This window comes from Caloenas nicobarica, chromosome 5, assembly GCF_036013445.1.
Source record: "Caloenas nicobarica isolate bCalNic1 chromosome 5, bCalNic1.hap1, whole genome shotgun sequence".
Taxonomy (NCBI): domain Eukaryota; kingdom Metazoa; phylum Chordata; class Aves; order Columbiformes; family Columbidae; genus Caloenas; species Caloenas nicobarica.
In genome coordinates, this window is record NC_088249.1 from 21,456,710 (window position 1) to 21,481,005 (window position 24,296).

A 24,296-nucleotide genomic window follows, 5' to 3' on the forward strand; every position below is an offset into this window, starting at 1 on the left:
TTGCTTTTGTACACAATAAAAATACTAATTTTTAGTTAGCTAAGCATTGTATTAATCTGCATATCTGTAGCCCCATATCATCTGAACTACACTGTTGTATAGAGAGAGATCTGCTCACCTTGTTTACTTTCCATAATCTGGTATGTCAAATTTGACGTAAGCTAACAGCAGGCATCCGAATCCACAGTGTTATTTTAGTCCCCAAAACTTTACATCTTTAAAAAAGAAAGGGGAGAATGTGTTTATTTTAGAGGAAGACAATTCCTAAGATTTCTCTGCAGGAAAAATAAAACGCCTGCTCTGATTGATGTTTTTGTCTTTCTGAAGAAGAGGAGTTGCATTGCCGGACGCATTGTCGGATTTTCATATGTATGGTTTGTGGTTTGCAGCAAATCGTTTTTTGGAGATAGGATGTAATAAATTGCACTATGCGCATCACACTTTTCTGAAGCTCTTGGATTCAGAGTTGTTTTACATACAGTGGGTTTGAACTGTTACCAAGGGTCGAAAAGAAAGGCAGCGTGTTGATGTGAGCTCTAATGGGTCTGCTATGGCTTTCTTCAAATTCTTCCTGAGTAAAACAAGCCCTTCAAAAGGGAAGAGAAAAGGCGGGTGGTGAAACCAGGAAGAAATAAAGGAAAAGGAAACTGGGCAAGCAGGTGCTTGCTTATCTCAGCTGTTGAATAAGGACTCTTCATAATGCAGGATGTCCCATGCTCTCAGTATTTTTTAAGTATTAAAAAAGGATGGAGGGCAAAAAGAATTTGAGTTTGGATAGACAGAAACACGTGAAGCCTTTTTTCCATGAAACCATGACCTGGCTGGTGGAAATGGGATGAACACTATAAGAAAAGCACCTTGGTGTTTGTATCACAGACTTATTCTGCAAATGATGCCAGGAAAGACTGAATGAGGAAAAAGGCAAGAAGGAAAACAAAGTATTGAAGAGGAAGGCTTAGGGAGCCCTAAACAGGATTTGAAATCAGGAGTCCTGGGTGCCTGTAGGCTTTTTGACTCTAAATTACAGAATACTTGCATTCCTGTCTTTTTGCCAGAGCTGATTTTTTTGTATCTGTGGCTTTTTTTGGGAGGAATGTCAGCTGACATCAAGAACTGAAGGCCTGGAAAAGCTGAATTCGATATTGTGGTAGAAACTGTGTAAGTGCTTGTACAGAGGCATTATCCAAGGCATACAGGTAGTTTCTGTGTGTTATGAGACAGTAGTCTTCAAACAACTGTAATTGAGGAGTTCCAAGAAGAAATGGCTTGAGAAAAGCTGTAATAAAGAATTATTTTTCTGATTAAAGAGGTAAGAAAGCAAGAAGGTAGAGAAGTGAAAACTTGAAGGCTAATTTAAAGTTACCAGTTTATCTCTATTAATGCTTCTATTAGGGTTGTTAGGAATCTTCCACACTTGGAAGAAAAAATGTTAAAGCTTAAACTTGGACTGACAATGCTTAAGGGATATTTAATTCCTCCTCTTAAAACATGACGTCTCTGGAGTTCTCTCTTCAGTCTGTAGTTGCCTAAGTAAGGGCTTTTTGGCTGAGTAGACTATACAAGGTAAGCAATGAAAACAAATTTGATTTTGGAGTACCGTCTTTATATTGTTAGAAATCCTGTTGAGTAAAAATCATACACAGAACTTTCTCTTTCCTTTTCCAAACTAGCTGTGGGAGAACAAGCTGATGCAGTCCAAGGCTGTAGATGGCTTCCATTCAGAAGAGCAGCAGCTTTTATTGCAGGTGCAACAGCAGCAGCAGCAGCAACAGCAGCATCACCACCACCACCATCACACACAAGCTCAGCCGCAGCAGACTGTGCAGCAGCAGTCTCAGCCACAACAGGTCCTTATTCCAGCGTCTCAGCAAGGTCAGACCTACTCTCTTAGCGCTCTTACAAAAGACTCCCAAGTTAGACCAACTACTAAGCATATTCTAAATTTAGGGCAGGATGTTTAGTTGAGGAATAACTTTGTGTCTTTATGTTAAACTTTGTCTCTATTTGCCTCTATTTAATGGGTCAAGAGAGCTGTCTTGGCGAAAAATATATTGGTATTTGCGTTAGCGTATAATTCAGAAGATTCTGCAAAAGCTGAATTACTCTCTTGGTCTTCTACTATGTAACTTATATTTTCAGAATACATGACTTTCAGATTCTATCAAAAATCCATTAGCAGCTCTAATTTCAAGGCAATATACATATACAGTTGACAATTTATTCATGAGGTAGTAATGTCATTAGGAGCAAATAAATTAAGAAAAATATATTATTGTTTAGCATAAGTGGATGCTAGGATGTGAAAAAATACTTCTGTAACAGTCTGTGTAGGAGATGATTTTTCAGGTTAGAACAAGTTTCAAGTGAATAACCTAAAGCCTAGGTATTTTTGTGGTCTTGAAAGATGGCACACTGTGTAGGTGTGAACGTTTGAGGTGTATTTTAGCTAGCCATAGCAGTATTGTTTCTTGTAATTACTGTCTTGTGTATCCTTCATTAATAGTTTGAGGGAAATATTTTTACCAATTAAAATTTCGTTTGAAAACTGAGGTAAATACTACTGGATTTTACTGCTTGTATGCTGTCTAAACAAATCTGCCACCTGTTAAATGGTTCAGTTTTCAGTGTGCTATTAAAATTGTAGCATAAAATATTTATTTATGGTAGTCAGTCACAGACTTCAGGTTTTTTATCAGATTTCATGGATCAGAACTTATGTTGTCATAGACACAAAAGATAGCTATGACTTGATTTCCCCCGGACCACCCAAAAAAGCCAGCAAACCCAACCACTATATATTCAAAACAGAAGAGAACTAGTGTAACAAAACCCTGTTGTTGGGACTTCTGTGTGGTGGTGGTTGTTGTTTTGTTTGTTTTTTTTTTCTTAGAGTATTTTGTATTTTGGTGGGACGTAAAACGGTTTCAGCTGTTGGGATAGAATTGATTTTGAGATTAAGACCCCTAAATACACGTGGCTTCAAATGATCTGAGTGTCTCAGTTTAAGTGGCAGTCAGCACAGCCTGGGAGGTCTGCTCACCAAGGCATCTAGTGGCTCCTTAGATGAATAGCTGTGACTCTGCTGACCAGGTTTCCCTCCACTAAATGGAGGTCGTCCCTGTCCTCCTCCTGCTTGTGTCGTAAGGTGCACTAAGTTCCTACCTGTAGTAATACAATGAAAACTGATTTATTGTTGCTCAGTGTTGTGGCTTATGACCAAATGATGGCGTGGAGGCTAAATGAAATTAGGATATCAAAGCACTTTAATCACAGACATGCAGTTTTATGAATTACTTGACTTCCCTGTTCCATGGGGGAGATGGTGTGGTAGTTCCTTGTGTGGCCTGGTGTGGTCCCAGAGGGAGATCAGGATGGTTAACATGGTGATTCCTGCTGTCCGTGTTCAGCGTGCCGTTCTGCTTCCTTGTGGGTTTCCCAAAAGGCGTTCTTGGCCTGGCTATGGCTCAGGCCCTGGAGCCTGGACCAAACTGCTGCTGGTTTGGCTGGAGGGGGATCAGGTGCATCTGCCACACTGGGTCACAAGATTTTCCTGGGCTCTTTTGCCCTCCCTGGGTTCCCTAAAAGTTGAAGAGATGGCCTCAGATCGTGGTGCAAGGTTGTGGCACTTCCTTCCCCAGAATCTTTTCCAGAAACTGAATTATCTCCAATATTCTTAAGTGTCCTTGGTTACAGAATTGCATGGAGGATACCCTGTCTGTGATTAATTTGTTCAAATTGCTCTGTTGTTTTCCAGTTTACTGTCACTGGTATTAATACTCACAACCTGTTTGTTCCATGGAGTTGGACACTTTTGCATTTCTAGATGATCAACAGGTTGTTTTCACAACTAAGCTATCTATTTCCTTTAGCCCACCAAAAATATTTTATTGTTTGGGACAGGTGGTTGATGATATTTCATCTGCTTCTACTGCATTAGAAAGACAGTGAAGATTGTGAGCTTATGCTGACAGCTGTGCTAACTAGACCTAACTCAAGCTAACTGCTGCATCCTGTAAACACACTCTTCATCTTGCAACAATCCTGCAAATACACTCTTCATCTTGCAACAATCTTTGCTTAAGTCTGTTTTAGGAGTTAACCACTGTCGGTGCTTTTGGAGAACTCTGATACTGGACATCAGCAAGTTTATCAACATTGCAATAATACCTTTGATTTCAGAAACATATTTTAAGTCTTGATTTACCTTGGGTCAGAAAAGGTGGCTTCTAGAGCCCTTGGAATAAGATCTGTAAAGCTAAAATAGCCATATGACCTCAGAGCTGCTGTTGTATATTGTCTTGAAAGTAATACTTAATAAGATCAGAGACTGCTCAGTAGCTGGTTTTGTTATGAAGCTCAGCTGATGTTTGGGTGATGTTCTTTCTAAGTTATTCTGGCTTTGATATTATTTTGGGCAGACTGTAGTTTTCATGAAATGCTATTTTTTTTTTTGTTTCTAGCACCTCAACAGCAGGTTATTGTGCCAGATTCCAAGCTGATACCGCACATGAATGCATCGGGCATGGTAAGAAAAGCAGAAGTTTATACATGCGTACACTGTCATTATGTAGGTTGATTTGATTAAATAGTAAACACAAATCTCGTATTAGTCATCAGATGCTTAAAAGTAATTTAGGAGACACTGATAAAGCTGTCAGCCATTTCTCTGAGTTTTGGTGTTGCACTGACAATCTAGGAACAGTTATCCAGGACTTCGGTTTTGATAACTAATCTAGGATTTACCTTGATCCTCTGCTTTAAATGTATTTAACCAAAATTTTTTTTTTCCTAATCAGAAATTGGAGTACTGTTGATATGAATCTGCATGATGATGTGCTTGTCATATACCAACACAACACTATTAACCGATGCAAGCCTATTGTATTTGCTAGGTGCAGGACGAAACATTAACTACTCTGAAACTTAAGCTTATATAAAATGAGAGATTATTTAGCAATTCACATCAATCTTTACTGGTCACGTTATTTTGATTCACTATTTTTGTAATAGCATATAAAACTGAGCCTGGTCATTTACCCTTTTGTTGCAGTTTTTATCTCCAGAGGTTAATTCTAGTTATCTGATCTTGCTTTGAATGCCCTGGCTCAATTAAAAAAATGCTTGCAAAGCAATGATAACAACAGCTAATACAAGTTAAATACATTTATTAAGACCAGAATTTATTACATTTTTACCACTTTTATGGTAAAAGTACATGAAACAAAGTTTAATGATTAGTCAAAGCTGCAACAGCTTGCTTAGCCTTCACTTCTCCATTACCTGCTGACCTTATTATAGAAAAATCCTGAACTTGGTTACTCAAATAGCATGATTTACTCAGAGGCTGAGAACACATTGACAATACCTTTTTCTTACATGCTTTACAACCATTTCAATGTGATTCGTAACTTTGTAAGTCTGACAGTTAAACATTTTTTTCTGTCTCATTCAGTTACATCTTGTTAATGGGTGTTACAAAAATGAGTATGCCATGCTTTTAAAACTCTGCTGCTGTCAAAATGTAGATGAATTGTATACTGCAGAAGACTGCTGTTCAGCAAATAGTTACAGACTTGATTTGGAATTACTGTATGTGTTTGTTAGAAGCATTTAAGTTGGTACTAAAGAGTGTATCTGACCTTGAATATCTTGGAAGGCAGAGAGTAACGGGAGTTTATTCATCTGTCTTTGTCTGGGACGTGAGGATGCAAACACTTTCCAGTTTTGTGTGGTGATCTCTAATTTTGGCAGTTGTAACTACTCGATTGACCAGCTGATACAGGGAGATCATATATCTTATAAACAGGAAGTATGTATTCTACTCAGTAATAAAGTTTAAATCCTTTCAGTAGCAAAGAGTAATCGGCCATGGTTCCTTTAGAGTGGGGAAAGGGAGGCTTTCCCATAGGCAGCTTAAGTCAAACCTTTGAAATGGAGAGGCCTCTGGAGAAGTCCGTCTCCCTTAAGGGAGAGTTAAGGACTTCATGCAGATTTTTGTGTTTGGAGCTCCCATAATTTTGTTGGAATTCAATTTCCTTGGAAGTTCAAATCATTACCCATTGAGAGTCTTCGGCTTTCTCTTCTAACCAGCCGAGTCGAGAAAGTTAGTCATTCTCTTAACAGTCAGTACACTGTGTGCATATATTCACTCAAAAGAGCTGTGTTATGTGGGACTTGAAATGCAAATAATATACAGAATGAAGAAAAGTGTAAACCTGATAACTACTTCTTGAGAAAACAAGACAGGCGAACATGATCATTGCTTCAGTACCCTGTGTTTTTTCAGATTTGTAGGCCCCTGTCTTTAGCTGCTTTGAAAAAGTGTAAGTAAAATTGCCATATGAGCAATGCAGTGTTGTACTGTATTAGTAGATCAACAGAGAAGACAGGAGAGAAAAGTCTGCTGAGCTTGCAGATAAACCAAGAAACCACGTGGAGCTGGGTTAAGGTGTGATGCTTAGTGATTGTTGCTCCAGCCATCTTCCTGTTAAGGAAGAAGGAAAATAATTTTTATATGTAGTATAATGTACAGTTGATTAATGCTTGCATTTAAATACCTGCAGAAAACAGTGTGCAAACATTGTAAACAGCAATAAAAAGGTACATATTTTCAGGCAGTGTGTTGTGAGATGAAACACTGGCAATAACGTCTGTGGTTGAAAAGCTTTTCTTGTATTTCAGAGTGCTGCAGCCACTGCAGCTACGTTGGCTCTCCCTGCTGGTGTTACTCCTGTTCAGCAGATACTTACAAATTCAGGTAACTATCTTAATATTGAGATCAAGCAATGATTTTGAGGGTGCTTGGGAGGGAGAAATTCTAGGGTTTATTCCCTGTTGTGTATTGTTAAGAAGCAGAACCTGGGAATCCACTGTTACAGCAAAGTGCAGCACTTTGACTAGCGTATGGGAATGTAGCTGAAGATTTGGTGAGGAGGTTAGTTAAATGTAAATACGCTCAAGTGACTTGCACCTGTCTGTAGAAAAAGCACATACATCACACTAATTGTTTTACTGACCTTGTGTGCTTGATGAATAGAACCTCTGTGCTAGATAACATAGGCCTGTGAGAAACTCTAGGCACCTTATCACTATGTCTGAGATTCTTGCTTTGTTGTGAGAATGAGCGGGAGGCTGCGCCTGCCTGAAGCCTTGAAATCCAGGCGAGCTCAGCAGGCCCAGTGACCTTCCAGCAGGGCTGAACTTACCAGCGCCTGCGTCCCCCGCTTGTGTCGCCTCTGCCTGGGAGCTCAGGTGCGACTTTGGAGATCCCCCAGTAGTGAGGTAACTAAAATAAAACTTGCTCTTTGCAATACATTCGTGGCCTCTGGCTCTTCTTGCGACGTGCCTGCGTATGTGGACACAACTAGACTCCTGGACTGTTTCCTCACTGACTTTCTAGTCTTACGAACCTTGTGATTCTGACCTAACAGTGGTGTGGGTTAGGTTCTGTGCAAGTTTTCCCCACTTCTTAGAGAAGCGCATGAAGTGAGAAGGCAAGTGTTGTTACCTTTCCCTTTTGCGTATTTCTGAGCTTGGTGATGCGTGATGTGAGCACAGATACTAGACTGGCTGTAAAAGAGCAGGATCACTTCATCTGTGGCTTCAGATGAGGAATGTCTTAAGGTTTCTCGCACCTGCTAAGCATACACAGCAGAATTTCTAATTTTGCTGGCAATGCTAATTTTATTTTAGATTTACCATTTTTAAATACTCTTGTGTGATACATTTAGAATATCATTAAACGTTACTTTTATGAACAGTGTATCTGATGCTTCATGTCCTTTTGTATTATTCTGATTTTATAAACTTGATTCTAGATCTGTTCTGCATGGAGGGTAAAGAAATATCTGAAAAAGCTTATTTTATAGAATCAGTTGCTGGTTTTACCAGAGTAATTCATCTAGTCTGCTCAGAATCACCTGGGACTTAATCTTTCTGCTTTAATCATTTGAATGTTTAATGGATATGCAGTTGAAATAAAATTTAAATGTGTAGTTGTTCTAGAAATTAAAATATTTCCAGTTTTTAAGGAAGAACATCTATGTTTGTCATAGCATAGAATAATCTGTGGCTCGTATTTGTTACTTTTGTTATGGTCATAATTTTTTTTCTTCAGTCAGAAATATTTATGGTATGTTTTCTTCAACAAGGGCCTAGGTTAGTCCCTTCTTTCAGATATCCTTAGTTATTTCAGTAGATGAGGCTGTGCGTTTTGCTCTGGAGAACAGCTGTGGAAGGAGGAAGGCTGGACATTCTTCAAGAAGCAAGTCTTAAAGGCACAGAAGCAACCCATTCCTGTGTGCTGAAAGACAAGCTGGCAGGGAAGAAAACCAGCCTGCCTGAACAGAAAGCTTTGGCTGGAACTCGGCAAAAAAAAAGAGTTCATGACCTTTGGAAGAAGGGGCAGGCAACTCACGAGGACTACAAGGATGTCATGAGGTTATGCAGGGAGAAAATTAGAAGACCATAAAGGTGTTTCTATGAATACATCAGCAACAAAAGGAGGGCTAAGGAGAATCTCCATCCTTTATTGGATGTGGAGAGATACATAGTGACAAATGGTGAGGAAAAGGCTGAGGTACTTAATGCCTTTTTTACCTCAGTCTTTAATAGTAGGACCAATTGTTTTTGTGGTATCTAGCCCCCTGAGCTGGAAGACAGGGATGGGGAGCAGAATGAAGTCCCCATAATCCAAGGGGAAATGGTTAATGACCTCCTACACCACTTAGATGTGCACAAGTCTATGGGGCCAGATGGGATCCAGCCAAGGGTACTGAGGGAGCTGGTGGAAGTGCTCACCAAGCCACTTTCCATCATTTATCAGCAGTTCTGGCTAACTGGGAAGGTCCCAGTTGACTGGAGGTTAACGAATGTGATGCCCATTTACAAGAAGGGCCGAAAGGAGGATCCCGTGGAACTACAGACCTGTCAGTCTGACCTCGGTGCCGGGGAAAGTCATGGAATAGATCATCCTGCCATCATGTGGCACATACAGGACAACCAGATGATAAAAGCCCAGTCAGCATGGATTTATGAAAGGCAGCTCCTGCTTGACCAACCCGATCTCCTGTGACAAGGTGACCCACTTAGTGGATGAGGATATTGTCTACCTGGACTTTAGTAAAGCCTTTGACACCGTTTCCCACAGCATTCTCCTGTAGAAACTGGCAGCTTATGACTTGGATGAGTGTACTCTTCACTGGGTAAAGAACTGGCTGGATGGCCGGATCTGAAGAGTTGTGGTGAATGGAATCAAATCTAGTTGGTGGCTGGTCACAAGTGGTGTTCCCCAGGGCTCAATATTGGGGCCAGTTCTGTTTAATGTCCTTTATCGGTGATCTGGAGAAGGGGATTGAATTTGCAGTAAGTTTGCATATGACAGCAGCTTGGGCGGGAGTGTTGATCTGCTTGAGGGCAGGAAGGCTCTACAGAGGGATCTGGACCAGCTGGATCAATGGGCTGAGGCCAATTGTATGAGGTTCAACAAGGCCAAGTGCTGGGTCCTGCACTTGTGTCACAACAACCCCAGGCAACGCTACAGGCTCTGGGAAGAGTGGCTGGAAAGCTGCCTGGCAGAAGAGGACCTGGGGGTGTTGGTCGACAGCAGCAGAATGTGATCCAGCAGTGTGCTCAGGTGGCCAAGAAGGCCAAGAGCATCCTGGCTTATATCAGAAATAGTGTGGCCAGCAGGACTAGAGAAGTGATTGTCCCACTGTGCTCAGTGCTGGTGAGACTGCACCTTGAGTAATGTGTTCAGTTTTGGGCCCCTCACTACAGGAAAGACATTGAGGTGCTGGAAAGAGTGCAGAGAAAGGCAGTGAAGCTGGTGAAGGGTCTGGAGCACAAGCCTGAGGAGCAGCTGAGGGATATGAGGTTGTTTAGCCTGGAGGAAAGAAGGCTGAGGGGAGACCTTATCGCTGTCTATAACTACCTGAAAGGAGTTTGTAGTGAGATGAGTGTTGGTCTCTTCTCCCAGGTAACAAGTGATAAGAGGAAATGGCCTCAACTTGCACCGAGGGAGGTTTAGATTGGATACTGGTGAAAATTTCTTCATGGAAAGGGTTGTGAAGCATTGGAACAGGCTGCCCAGGGAAGTGGTGGAGTCACCACCCCTGGGGGTGTTTAAATGGCATGTAGATGTGGTGCTTGGGGACATTGTTAAGTGGTGGACTTGGCAGTGCTAGGTAAGGGTTGGACTTGATGAACTTAAAGGTCTTTTCCAACCTAAATGATTCCATGATTCTAACAGGAAGTAAAAATCAGTCTTTGAGGGAAATGTATGAAGTTCAGGATTATCTGATTTAATTTCTTCTCCTCCTCCATCTTTCTGTTTAAAAATGTGGAAAACTAATGTTGGAATATATCTTAGCTCTTGCTGGTCAGATTTGGAGGCCATCTCCAAAGGTGCGTGAGTCTTAGATGTATTTTGTGAAATGAGCAAAGGTATAAAATGATACAGTTATAGGATAATAAAAGAAAATGAAGTACAGGCATCGTGGTAGCAGAAAGGAGAGGTGGATAAGTGCAAGGATAGATTTTTTTGAAAAAGGTAACTTCACGATAATATTGCAAAGAGTTACGCATAGAAGAATTTCTTGGAATGTTGTAATGTTAGGGAAAAGAACCTGAGGAAGGGGTATCATCTGACAAGACCCTGGAAATACCAGTGTTAGCATTGGATATAATTTTTGGGGTGTGAATACCTGTATTGCTATTTTGGTATATGTTCTTTTGTTTTTCTGTTGGTAAAATCTATCTTTTGAAACATGTGGTATGTTCGTAAGTGGGAGCTAATATTTAAAATACTGTCAGCATTAAGGGATTAGACTCTGGCTTGCATATGTAAATTTTTTTTGATCGTGTACCTCATGATCATATTTAGATGGTAAACAACTGTATTCATTCTTTGGTTCTGACACAGCTGCTATAGCATAGTATCTTTTCACCAGTGAAAGTGAAACTTAAGTGCTCTCCTTTAGTTGTCATTGGTGTTCTTCTGCAAAACAAGCTTGTAAACTTGTAAACTAATTTAAAAAGTGAATCTCTATATTTGATTCATTTGATATTTATTTTATTACAGGCCAGATCCTCCAAGTAGTTAGAACTGCAAATGGAGCTCAGTATATCATTCAACCACAGCAGCAAGTTGTTTTACAGCAGCAGGTCATACCACAAATGCAGCCTGGTGGAGTACAAGCACCTGTTATACAGCAGGTAAAGAAAAAATTTTAAATAGGTACTCTTGAAAAAAAAAATTACAGTGATTAATAAAGAGGCTTGCTTTTTGTGAGCAAATTGAAATAGAACGTGAAGTCAGAAATGGTATATTTTAAAAAAGAGAATTGTGTTGTGTTTTTTAGAAATAAACTATTTTGAAATGTTGTTTTCAATGTCACTTTTATTCTTGCCAAATTCTGTCTGCAGTTTAAAATTTGTGTCCCTGATGACAGTTATATTATGTGGATAATCCTACTCTACATACTTTAAAAAAATCTGTTTATCAGTTAAAATGATTCAGTGTCACATAACACATAGAATAAAATACCTAAAACAAACACACCCCTCTTGGTTATTTTAGTAGTGAATACAGTATATTTTATGAGAATTTTTGTTTAGGTACAAGGTCAATTGTGTGTCCAGACTGTGTAAGCATTGAATTTAGCATTGTGTCACAGTTTTGCAGTTTAAGCATGAGTAACAATTTATAGAGAGTTTAAATGTTTTATAGAGAAGGTTTAAAAGTAATCTTTTGGTTGAGTTTAAATATTCCTCTGCTATAGTTGAGACTCAGGTGTGTTTTAGAATGGAAAGACAGTAGGTTTTCTTAGATTTAGCAACGCAAAACACAGAGAATGAATACCAACTAGTGAAAGAAGGTATATTATTGAAGGTTAAATTATGTATCTGATATAGGCGAAATATTTGTAACTATTGTTTTTCTAATTAGTGTGAATCAGATTGATATGCTTTAATTCTTTTCTGTGAATAAGTGATATGGTAGTCTGTTATGTTAGCAGCCACAGTACTTACAATGATATTCCATCAGGTTTTGGCTCCTATCCCTGGAGGGATTTCCCAGCAGACAGGAGTGATTATTCAGCCTCAGCAGATCCTGTTTACAGGAAATAAAACACAAGTCATACCTACAACAGTGGCTGCCCCAACACCAGCTCAAGCACAGATTCCTGCAGCTGGTCAGCAGCAACCACAACAACAACAGGCACAACCACAAGCACCACTTGTTCTCCAAGTTGATGGAGCAGGGGACACGTCGTCTGAAGAAGAAGAAGATGAGGAAGAAGACTATGATGATGATGAAGAGGAAGACAAAGAAAAAGATGGGGGTGAAGATGGCCAAGTTGAAGAGGTAAACTGTTTCAGGAGACTGGAGGATACTTGTGTTTCATTTTTTTTTTTCAATATTTGAAAGAAAACTATATGATTTAAATAATATATTCCAATATTTTTGAGAATGTAACTTTTATCCTTGCACTTCAAGTTCTTTATTTCCCCTATTGAAATTGTGGCAACTGTATATTGGCAAAGCACCTTGAAACGCAGCTGAGGAAGGCGAGGGACACATCAAAAACCATTAATTGTCGTGAATGCCCTTTTAAAAACTTCAGCAGTAATATTTCTGATGTTGTAGAGAGGTCAGCCATGAAGTTATGAAACCCTAATCAGTAAAGAGAAATTGTCAACTCCAGTTGGGACCAAGTGCACACAAAAGCAAGGTGTTGGGAAGACTGACAAGGAGAGCATATATTTAGTTCACTGAGGGAATCGGTAGATGTGCCTGACCTGTATCTTGCTGACTATTCCAATGCTTTTCACATCTGACCTTGATTTAATGAAACCAAGAGATAGGAGCAGGAGTGAGTAATCTTTTGCAACTTGTTGCGTTCTTGACAATGTATGTTTAATTTAGACTTTGAATTTGCTTGGTTTTGGACTTGAGCCAATGGTTCTTAGTAAGTTTTGTTGTGTTGTACCAAAAAGCCTCACAAGAATAATTATTATTTTTCTTTTAAAGGAGGATACTAATAAACTAAAAGTACTGTTATTTCAGTCTCTAGTAGGAAACTTGGTAGTCCCTAAATCTCAGTCTGTATCACCCATGCAGTACATGCAGGTGAAACTTCTAATTTTTATCAAGGAGTTAAATCAGGTTTTCCGTAGTACATCTACAGCAGTGTCTAATGGTATTTTTCTGTTACATCTTAGAGGTTAGGTTCTCATCACTTTTCCATTATGTTGATCAGCACTGATGTTGCTTTGAGTGTTTTAATAGTACTGACATGGCTGGTCGCAGTCTGCCACAGGCAAGCCATACCTTCTACTGCATCTATGTACAGGACCCACGTAAAACAAGCACAGGCAGCCGTATCCGCTTCCTCCTCTTCATCTGGCAGAGACGGGTTGTTAATACAGGCACATGCACAATTATCTCCTAGTTCCCAAGCACACACACATTTGTATGTCCCTCTGGTGCCCCTGCCCAGATCCAGCCCTTCTTACTCTCCTTGAATGGGTCCCCTATTCATGGGGTCATCCAGGTTGGTGCTCGCCAGCAGACATGCAGTATTCACACTCGTCCCACAGGCATCCCATACTCACAGGTACCTCTGGATATAAGCACGGACCCTTTGCCTGCCTAATACCCCAGCCCTCACCAAGGCCCTTGTACTCACTGGCTCATTCAGCTTTAAGGTTGACAGCTGTCACGAAGGATCCCCAAAATGACTCCACGCAAATAATAAACTTAAACGTGCTTGAATTCAGAACCAAAACTGAAACCAAATGACAGAAACCAATGCAAGTGGGGATGGAAGGAGGGGGAGTGTAATCCAAAATCAATCAGCATTTTTGGCAATATTTAATAAACTGCAGGTGCCTTATTAAGTATAGGTCATCATGCTTCAATATTAAGTGTTCTTTAATAGTGCCTTAATGCTAGCATTCTTGTGGAAAATTTTTTATATGCCAAGACTTTATTATCAACATGCCAGAGGTCTGTAATTTTTTGCTACCTTTTTTCATCAGCAGTTACTTAATTAGTGGACGAGTTCCTTAAAGCTTTTGAAGTCACTTAAACATAGCATTACTTTGGAAGGAATTAGGACCTCTAGAACACCTTTTTTTCCTCTCACTAGCATCTCCTCAATTTAGCTTATATATTTAGAAGCAGGTTGGAAGATGATTATAAAGCAGACTTCAGAAAAGTTGTTTCGCGTTTATTAGAAGTTGTTTGAGCTTTTGAAATGTTTGTTATTTACAAGACATAAAAAGAAAAATCCCAAATTTTTGCTGGAACAAGGTGTTAGCAGAAAGAGGAAGAACTGAAAGTAAGTTTTAAGGCACATGAAAATACATTTTAGAAGTTATTTCGTATGTGTCTGTGCAAGAACATCCTAAAGCATCTTGTTTTCCCCACTGCTTTCTGCACATGTAGAGGTCTGTTTCTGTTTGTGGTACGCCAAATGTGAATAAGTCATGGAGTTTCTATTTTTACACATTGGGAGTGGTGTGACTGATGCCATCTTTCTACCGCTTGGATGCTTTAGAAAAATGAAAGTCTGCGTAACGATAATTTTTTTGTAAAGACAAATTGCAAACACCAGAACATTTACAGTAAAAGAACAAGAATGTTTGTGGTGACAGAAGGCTGCAGTGCCCAGAATCTGGCCTGGACACTGAAGTTCCAGACTAAAATTGATAAGGATGTCTGCTCAGGATGGACGGCAGGGCAGAAATGTGTGTACATCAGCCCTCTGCTGGAAAGCCTGATATTCCCCACCACAAATGCATTTTAGGTCTTGTAGTTCATAGACAAGACTGTAGCCTCATGTGAGTAATCAAAGTAACAGCTCTGATTTTACTAAACAGTATAACTTTTAGCGTGTGTTTCTTTCAGGAGCCTCTTAACAGTGAAGATGATGTGAGTGATGAGGAAGGACAAGAACTGTTTGATACGGAAAATGTTGTTGTGTGCCAGTATGACAAGGTAATCTCTACAGAACAGAATCCAAGAATTGTACTGTCTCTGTTCTTCTTCCTATCACATAATAATTTTTCAGTAATATCTTTGTGACTGTTAAGTACAGGTAGATCTGTAAAGATTATAATGTGAATGGTAATATAAAAATTAGCTGTTTGTTTTTAAAACAGGCTTGTGTGACATGTTTGTAGTAAACTTGGTAATGAGTAAAGCTATGGAAAACTGGCTGCATGTTTTTTTCTTCATCATGTTTTTCTGTGACCTTTAACAAAAGGTCAGTCCTCTGAGCTTAGGAGAAGTGAGCTATTGTAAGTAAGTTTGTACATTTGCCATGGCCATGGATGGAAGAAGTAGTCATTACGATTTAGACTTGTGGAAAACTGTTCCTTGATCACTAAAAATATCTCTTCTTTATGATAGAATAGTTATCAGAGGAGAAGGTTCTTTCTGTGCTATGCATTCTTTACTGAAATGGCAGTGTGGAATGCTTTTGCTTACTTTGCTTTAAATTCTGCTGAACTGTCTTGCCTCCTCTATAATGACTGATTTCTTTTTGCACATTTGCACTGGAATATGCAAGGATTCATTCACGTCTGGAATTGTTTTAAATGTGTCCAGAGGATATCAGAGGCCTTTCTACTGAGGTAGTATGCAGAAAGATTATTCAGTGTGCATTTTCTTTCTTTTCTTGTGCTAGATTAATTGGACTGCGATGAATAAGGATCCTTTTTAAAACAGAAGAAAGCTGTAAGCTTGTTGAATAAAAGCTCCTATGTTGCAAAGAATGGCTTGGTTAGAAAATTTTCAGTTATGCCCAGACTTTGCTTAGACTTGTCATCAGATTCAACAGAGAATTTAATATAGAGAGAAGTGTATCTACATTCCAGCCATCTGTCTCCTCCAGAGCGCAGTCCAAACCTGTTCGTTTCAAGGCAGTTTGTGAGGATAGTGAGGGACCTCAGAACAACAGTCAGAAAAGCTTGTCGGCAGCTGCTAAAGCTGAGCAATGGGAACTGCTCTGAAATCCTAACCCTCTTAAAAATTAAGAATGTGAACTCAGTAGGTAGCAGTGTCCGTCATTAACCTCTAGTGCCATGTGCTCTGAAAGGACAACTTCGCTTATTAAACATTTGTTCGTGTTGGCTCTAAATGCACAGGATCAGCTCAGTTGTGAGCAGAGTTCCTCTTGCATGGTGTCCTGCCCCAGCTGGTGGTGGGTGCCTCTGGAACAATGAGACAAGGGCAAACAGGTAGTGATGCTCATGTAAAGCATTTTACCATCCTTCTGTGAACTGCCTCTTGAGGGAGAGTGGCTTTGTATCAATGGCCAGCAGAGAGTTTTTTCATTAATTTGTGAGAAATTAACTGAGTTATTTTTGAATCCTTGTAAACTTTATCTTATGGCAAGAAGTTTCATAAATTAATAATGTTATATGTGGAGAATTACCTAGTTTTTAACCCGTTAGTTTCATATGATACCTCCTAGTTCTTTATTTAGAAGATTGTTTCCTCTTTGCTTTTTTGGTGCCTGTTACGGTATTGCAGACCTCAGTCATCTCTTTGAAATCAGAGCTACACTTTGCTTCGTTGATACTTGTACGACTGTCTAAACATTTGTTTATTTTTACTTAAATTCTCCAGATCTATTTTGTTTTTCCCTATCTTATTTGATTCAGGTAGATAAGGCTGATGGAGGCTCAGAGCTATTCATAGCACAGGTGTGAACCTTCAGTTTATTAAGTGTTGTAGCAATGTTCGGCAACAGTTCATGTCTGCTTTTGACCCCACTGAGCACAGAGCTGATGTTCTTGTGGAAAAGTCTTAGAACATGGGCATCTCATTCCTGACTTGTAATTGTCAACTCAAAGTCATCGTTTTTTCTGTCCATGTAAGCTGGAATTGTTTTTTCCATCATTACTACTGTCATATACGTTGAATGCCACCATTGTTTTATTACACAATGAGTTAGGGCAGTAACGTCATTCTGCAGCTCTTCAGTAACTATTCTTTTGTATCATCAGTGATGTTTTGTCCTTTGCCAGATGTTTAGTGAATTCTTAAACCTTGCAGACTCCAGCCAGCACAAATCTCTGGAATGATCTCATTTCTCTGTGAAAACAGTGTTCTTACCCTTGTTTTCCCATCTTTATTCAGTTATTTATTCGCCTGAGGACTTTCCTTCATGCCTCACGGCAGCTCAGATGCTTCTGATGAGGGATTTTTATTGAATGCCATTTAGAAGGGCAAGTAGAGTATATATCCACACCTTTCCTTGTTCATTTATTTGCTGTTGCCACTAACTTTTTAGCTTAAAAGCGAGCACAGACCAAACAATAGTACTAATAACTGATTGAATGCTATGGTCATATCCGTTCTGGTGCTACTTTCCTGTTTGTTTCTACAGCACTGATTGTACATGATGAGACTTCCTGTCCTTGATGGAAATTGAAAAATTGCAATAGGGTTTCCTTGTTTGTATGCCTTTTGAAAAACTTTCTCAACTTTTTGAGATCACAGAATTACATTTTGGTTTTATCTGCAAATGTTTATGATTATCTTTTCTCTTTGGGACAGCACTTCAGCTTTCTGAAAGATCTTTGCTTTCTTTGAATATCTTCTTGTCCAGCTGCTTAATTGCGTTGGTGGTATTTTGCTCTTTCTGATGCCCTTTTTGCTAGGTGACAGGTATTTGCTCTGTGCTTACAGTATATGAGGTTGTGTGTGGTCTTTTTGTTTGCGGGGTTTTTTTTTTCTTTCCCAAATTTACTCTTCTACCTTTAGTCTGAATTTTGTTCAGTTTCCTTTTGTTTTAAATGAAACATAAGAACCTAAGTTTAGTTAAACACTCTTCCAGTGGATTTATTGACTTACTACTCCTGGGAAATGTAGTTGCTGTTAGTTCTGGTGATATTTTCTAACTTAAGTCCTGCACAATGTCTTGAATGAAGAAAAGGATAGTGTGTTTTGTGATTCCTGACTTTACTTCTTCATGAATTAGGACTTGACTGTATAGTATCTAAAACAGCCTCCATGCTGCACGTTGATGTTTCCTCAGTAGGCATAAGATAATCGAAGTCTTCTAAAACCACAACTATTTCTTGCCCTTGTATCTTCTCTGATCTTCTTCACCACATTGGTCAAGCTGCTTCCTGTAGTCGGGTTGTATTTGTTTGGGAATGGGCATGAAGAAAGAAGAGTTACTTCTGTATGGAGTATTTTTGTTGAGAGCATATTAATAAAATTGTTTATTCTTTTTATTATCCTGTGTCAACAGGAATATCCATTATAACCTGAAGATTTGTTATGTTGCAGACACCAGTGATATGGACTCACTGGGGAACAAGAATGGAATGAATGTTTTCGGTTTTTAAATTTTTTTTCTTCTGTCCTAGCATGTCTTGGGCAAATAGCCGGACTGATCTCCCAGCTTAATCTTACAGATTTCTTTTAAACAAAGCCTTAAAAGGACCAATAATGTAATTGGGAAGTCTATAGGTTGCAGTTGAAGCTTCATGCCATCGCCCCCAATACTGGAGATGTTACTTTTCTTGCTTGACGTTTTACGATGAGAATTGGAATATAAATCATATACAATTACTCACTGTTGAGGAGAAATTATGGAATGTAATTCTAGTACATATATTTTATATCAGTTTGTGCATTTTGTACCAGAGAGCTTTTCAGACTGAAAACATTGTAAATAATCCCCTTGCCTTTTAACCAAAACTTAACTTTCAGAAACCCAAAGTCAAACTCTAATATTAGAAGTAGCCAGTTGAATAGGCCTGCTGTCTATCTTTACGTAACATAATCAAACTAGTTTTCATGCAGAATGGAGTTTAGACAAGAGCTACAAATAATAAAGCTTAGTGCTTGATCCTGTCATGGCTGGTTTAAAACATTAGTCTTTCTGTTACGGTGGTAGAAATGGGGATTTCTGGCTTTCAAGTGGAGTTTTGTGGCTGTCGTAATCAGAGGTAATTTAATCAAATTAAAGCAGCACAAGTGGATGTATCTCTCTTCCTCCTTTCCAACCATCTCTAAAAATATGCTATATGCTTTGGATTTTGGAGTGCCTGTGTGCTTGCATGGTTTTGTGACATTTACTGTCCCTGGTTGAAAAAATGAAAACACAAAATACTGGAATGTGCATAATTATTTTTCGTTTTTCATATCTGAATGCGGAAGTGATTTTCAAGATATCTGTAGTAATTCAGTAATGTATGTCTAGTAGTTATTTTCATTTTTTCTTGCTATTATAATTTACTTACACATTATTACCTATTTTTGATGCAGACTAATAGTTCAACTTTTTTCCCTGTTTTCAGATTCATAGAAGTAAAAACAAATGGAAATTTCATCTCAAAGATGGCATCATGAATCTTAACGGAAGAGATTATGTATTTTCCAAAGCCATTGGGGACGCAGAATGGTGAAGTTTTAAAAGACAAAACAAAAAAAACTCCCTGTAAAAGGAAAAAAAATCAAAAGCAGGAAAGGCTGAGACTTGGACATATACTCCAATCAAAAAGTATATCTGCACATCAGAAATAAACGATAAACAAAAGTATTGGAACAAAGGTAAAATGTGGCAACAAAGACACTACTTCAAACAAGCAAGCCATGGACTGTAGCAGCTATAGCATTGTCTGGGAGCTGGTTTTGTGTGTTAGGAATACCTTAATCATCAGTTCTACATACAGGTACCTACAGCTGGTATTTAGCATGTAAGGCTTTGTTCTCCCCCCCCTTCTTCCCTTGATTTAAGATTTTAAAATACTTCTTCCACTGATTGAAGGAACTGTTCCCTTTGATAGATTATTAATCTGAAAATGCTTATTGTGTGTACAAATCTTTGCTTTGAACACTTCCTTTTGGTAGTGAGGATGGTCAGAATGTTACTTAAACTGCGTGCAAGCTTTGTACAGAAGGGTAAGAATTAAGGTGTTAAATTTTAAATAACTTGTATAAGGAAAATATTTTTAATTCTGATATGCTCATTAATTATTATATCTATTTGTTGTTTTCAATTCAGTTCCCCGTGAACAGGTTGTTGTTCCTAGCAGTTACAAAATGGTAAAATGATCATTTATATTTCAAAATTATTTTAATTTCATGTAAGTGATACCTTTTATTTAGGGTTGTATTTTTTAAATACTAAGCACCTGTAGCTCCCCCCCACGAAAATCAGATTGCTTAACTTGTCAATTATATTCTTGCTGTTTTGGTGGTGGTTCAGCATCACTGAATCAGTTTCTACTGATTTTTTTTTTTTCCCTTTTTTTAATTTTAAAGGCTTCAGAGACCTTTTGAATCAAATGTGTGGGTAATGGCATAACAGATGCATTCCTTCACCTGCTTACTACATATGTAGTCCAGACATTCACAAGTAATTCAACAGACCACAAGAATGACTAAATTTTAAAATAGAAAATCACATAAAAATTTTAACATCCTGGCTACAACTCTGTTAATCAAAGATCCGCTTTACTAAAAAGTATAGCCATAAATGACCTGCAGCAGTTAATCGCTCTAAAGTTTCCAGGTGGCATGTAGTTTCCTGAAGAGAGCTGCACAGCTTTGAGAACACAAATTTTTGTCAGAGTGTCTTTAGACTGTCTGGGTAACAGAAAGTCAAGCAGTTGGATGCACTAAACCTTGTGTAGTCACTTCTTCACTTGCCTTTTCCATAGGGGTGGTTTTGTGGCTTTTTTTTTTTTTCTTTTGTGAAAAGCAGCAAGGTTGGTTCCTGCTCCTTCCTTTCCTCTCCTGAGAAGTGAAGACCTTTTCTTCATGCATAGGTTATTCTTGCAAACCCTGCTTTCAGAACTGCAGTTACTTTTGAATGAGGAGAGGGAATGGGCATTATACTTCAGAACTGTTGAGGAAGGAATGTTCATGTGACTCACCATTTCAAAAACATTTTTTGTTTCATCAAGTGCTTTGAAAGATGATGGAAAAAAGGACACAGCGCAGAAAACTTTAACTAAATTGGGGAAGACTTTCAGAAGCAGGCATTTGAACAAGGTTTTTGACCTTTTTTCCTTGAGAATTAAAATTTTTAAACATGATTTAACAAAGACACAAATGTATTTTAGCAGTATGTAACGACTGCTCATTCTCTCCAATTTACTTGCCTCCAAGTACATTCATAGTCTCAGTAGTACGTAAAAAAACCTCAAAACACATTCTAAAGAGGGTTTTTTTGCTGTGATTTTGTGCACTGGTGCTGTCAGTGATACAGACTAAAACTGCCTGTAGGCTATGTCGAGAGCCATGTGGTTCTTAGTAAGCCAACTACATACATGAGATTTATGAAAAGTTAATTGATGTTTCTTCTAATTTATTCTTCAGTAAGGGAATCATCATTTAGAGTGCATTTTTGGCTTCAAGGTATCTCAAAGTGATCGGTGTTTGCTTTCTTCTGAGCAAAGCAGATATTTTATTTTTATTTTTTACCACTGTTGACACTTCTATGTACAACTGCAGTGAAATCAATAATGTACAAACTAATTCCTTCCCTCACCTTTTCCGTATCTGTTACCAGTAGGTCTTAAGTAATGGACTTCAGAAAAATTCCCATAATGCTGCACAACCAAACCAATAAAAGGAAAAAAAATCCCTTTAGCTGTAGATTCCTGTTTATACTACTGGAATCCAGATTATTTGTACAACACTTTGTTTTCATACATCTTAGTGATTTTTTTTTTTTTCCCACCCTCATACATATACTAGAAGCTGCGTAGCCTTTTATTTATTTTTAAGGGATAGCAGAACTTTAAAAGTAATTTAAGCTTAGACTGTTCTGAAGGATGTTGGTAGCTTTCTGAACTTTCACGGTCTCTTGCAAGCTTATTGTATGATATGCTTTTCAGATAAGAAGTTTTGTCTTCAAATACAAATACCTGTGAAGTTTTCAGAAAGCCAGTCAAACGTGAACATACCAAACTGTGCTCTTATTGCTACATCAAGTGTTCCTTTTTTTAAATCAAAAAGCATGTTTAATTTCATTTTATTGTAGCAGCTTGCTGTAAGAATGTAGTTTGCTTAATTTTATTATTGTACTTGAATTTTTAATCATGGTTTTAACAATGTAACTGAACAGACCATTTCATTAGTTTCCAAAGAAGCCATTCCTTTCAGAGGGCAAAGGATTCCCATGTTCATAGATCATAAATGATTTTTCCACCCCCCCCGCTCCCCCTTTTTTTTAGTTGTGGTTTGTTTGTTGTTGTTGTTCTTTTCCTCCCATTTAAATAGTTCAGTATTATGGAAACAATAATTTCAAGAGGGCTTATATTAAAATTTGCACAGATAATGGAGCACCTTTTTATGATGGAAAAAATGGGGAAAGATAACTTCATAATTATAAGCATGATGGCTGATGGAAACTTGTAGAGCAGCTGGGCAAAACTGGGAGTCTCGTGCCTTTTCAGTCTGCTGAATACCTGTTTTGCCAGTATGACAAGACTTTTTCTTGATTCCTGAGAGAGTAAATTTCCTGCAGTGCTTCAATCAGAAAAGCAACTTTTTGCTCTAATTCTGTTTGGTTTTAGTGTGTGCAATCATTTTAAAACATCTAAGTTGAAAACAAATTGAGATATGTTTTCTTTTAAGGAATTAATAGAGAATTTAGTCACATAAGGAACTTTATATTGGACTATTTAAATAAAATATGTTTTTATTCCCCCTCATTTGCTGGTTAGTGACAAGATTTATTTGAGGCTTCATACTCCTTGTTCCTGCATTGTACTCACAAGTTGCATTTGAAACATCATTCAGTTGCCTAAACACAATTTAAAGTGATAATTGTGGTCCAGGTTTGTTTCCAAGCATTGATACGTGATTCTGAAGCACAGTTTCTAGAAAAGAGCAAAGAACATGTTGTGTCTTGTAACAGGTTTCTTTTTATATAAATGTTTTCTCTATTTCTGCTGCACAATTAGGAGTGTTAAAATAAACTTCATTGAGTCTGTGAAAACAATTCCACTGCTTGACAATTAGAGCAGTAATTACGTCACCACATAGCACTACCAGAGTAAAATTTTTTTAATTCCAGTGAAGGAGTTAGAGACCTGGTTAACTAAAGTTCATTTTGATTCAATCTCTTTAATTTGTAAAAGCTCCTTTAAAAACAAGAAAGCCCGCCCCCTCCCCCCCCCAAATTTCCCCCAAAGCAAAAGCTTCCTAATGAATAAAAAAAGAAGGAAGTGAGCAGTGGGTTTAGGATAACGCACACTGGGTTGACACTGGGCTGCCTTACACAGCGTCGTGGGGTTGCCTGTCCCACCCCACCCACACCCCCAGCTGCAGCTGGAGTTCTTTGCAGACTTTGAGATTAGTGACTATACAAGATGAAGAAACGTGCATATTGCGATGTGTCGGTGTCTGGCATTTACAGTCTAGTTTTCCCATTGCTGTGACTGGTTGGGAAATGTGTAAAAACCAGTCCACTGGTTTCTGTGTTGTCTGCTTTTTTCAGGCAGTTCATGCAGTGTGTCTTTTAATTATTACTTAGTGGATTAGACATTGTGGAACAAAAGGAGCTTTTTTTAACAGGAAGAACTACCTTGGGTTAGCTATATGTACAGTCATCCAGTGAGACACGTTCCAGAGTGCGTGGGGTACCAATAGATTACAGAGTGGGGGAATATCCTTTTTTGCTGTTCTGAGCTACTATTGTCAACTGCTGTTGTACATATACTGTTATGTGTAAGGGGGTAAATATATTTATTATGTTTGTAAAATTCATTCTGTACAATTGCAGATCAAGGTTGCTCCTCTGTGATATACAGGATATTATGTTTCAAAGGCCATGCTTGGAATACGATTAGAGAACTTAGTATTTTGATGTACTAAGACCTATTTTAAGTTTAATATTTTGCCTTTGCAAAAACTTTAATTAAAGATGTTATTTAAAAACGTTTGCCACTTTGTTTACTATCTTGCATGTGCTTTTGTTTAATAGACGAGGCTTAATGACTTATGTAATAGCACTGAAGATTCTGAATTTATTTTCATCACACGCAGGTAACTTCACTGTCACATACTTGTTGAGTTTGCTTTGCCAACTTCTGCCGTCCATTTAACATCTTCATATAGTTATAAAGAATTCACATTTTTATCTAGAGGCCAGATTTCCATATTTATTTAAGAATTTTCTCCCTATGGTAACTTGAGACTTAGGTCTTGAGGCAAGATTGGTTGAGTAACTTGGAGTGCCATCTGGATGCTAGTCCTGTAAATGAAAATGCAAGACAATATCGAAGTGAGATGTAGAGTTGTTGGATGGTGGGTG

At 38.4% G+C, this 24,296-nt stretch overlaps 1 protein-coding gene across 1 annotated transcript in view; it reads left to right on the forward strand.

Annotated features, from left to right (window-relative positions):
- The window catches only part of GTF2A1 (general transcription factor IIA subunit 1), a 31,696-nt gene extending 7,795 nt beyond the window's left edge, over positions 1-23,901 (forward strand). Inside the window, exons 3-9 of the mRNA XM_065635101.1 lie at positions 1,671-1,872; positions 4,461-4,525; positions 6,682-6,757; positions 11,081-11,214; positions 12,047-12,367; positions 14,915-15,004; positions 19,327-23,901. Of these exons, the coding sequence (XP_065491173.1) occupies positions 1,671-1,872; positions 4,461-4,525; positions 6,682-6,757; positions 11,081-11,214; positions 12,047-12,367; positions 14,915-15,004; positions 19,327-19,434 (996 nt within the window). The 3' untranslated portion in view covers positions 19,435-23,901. The remainder of the gene's footprint in view (positions 1-1,670; positions 1,873-4,460; positions 4,526-6,681; positions 6,758-11,080; positions 11,215-12,046; positions 12,368-14,914; positions 15,005-19,326) is intronic.
- Positions 23,902-24,296: the final 395 nt, after the last annotated feature.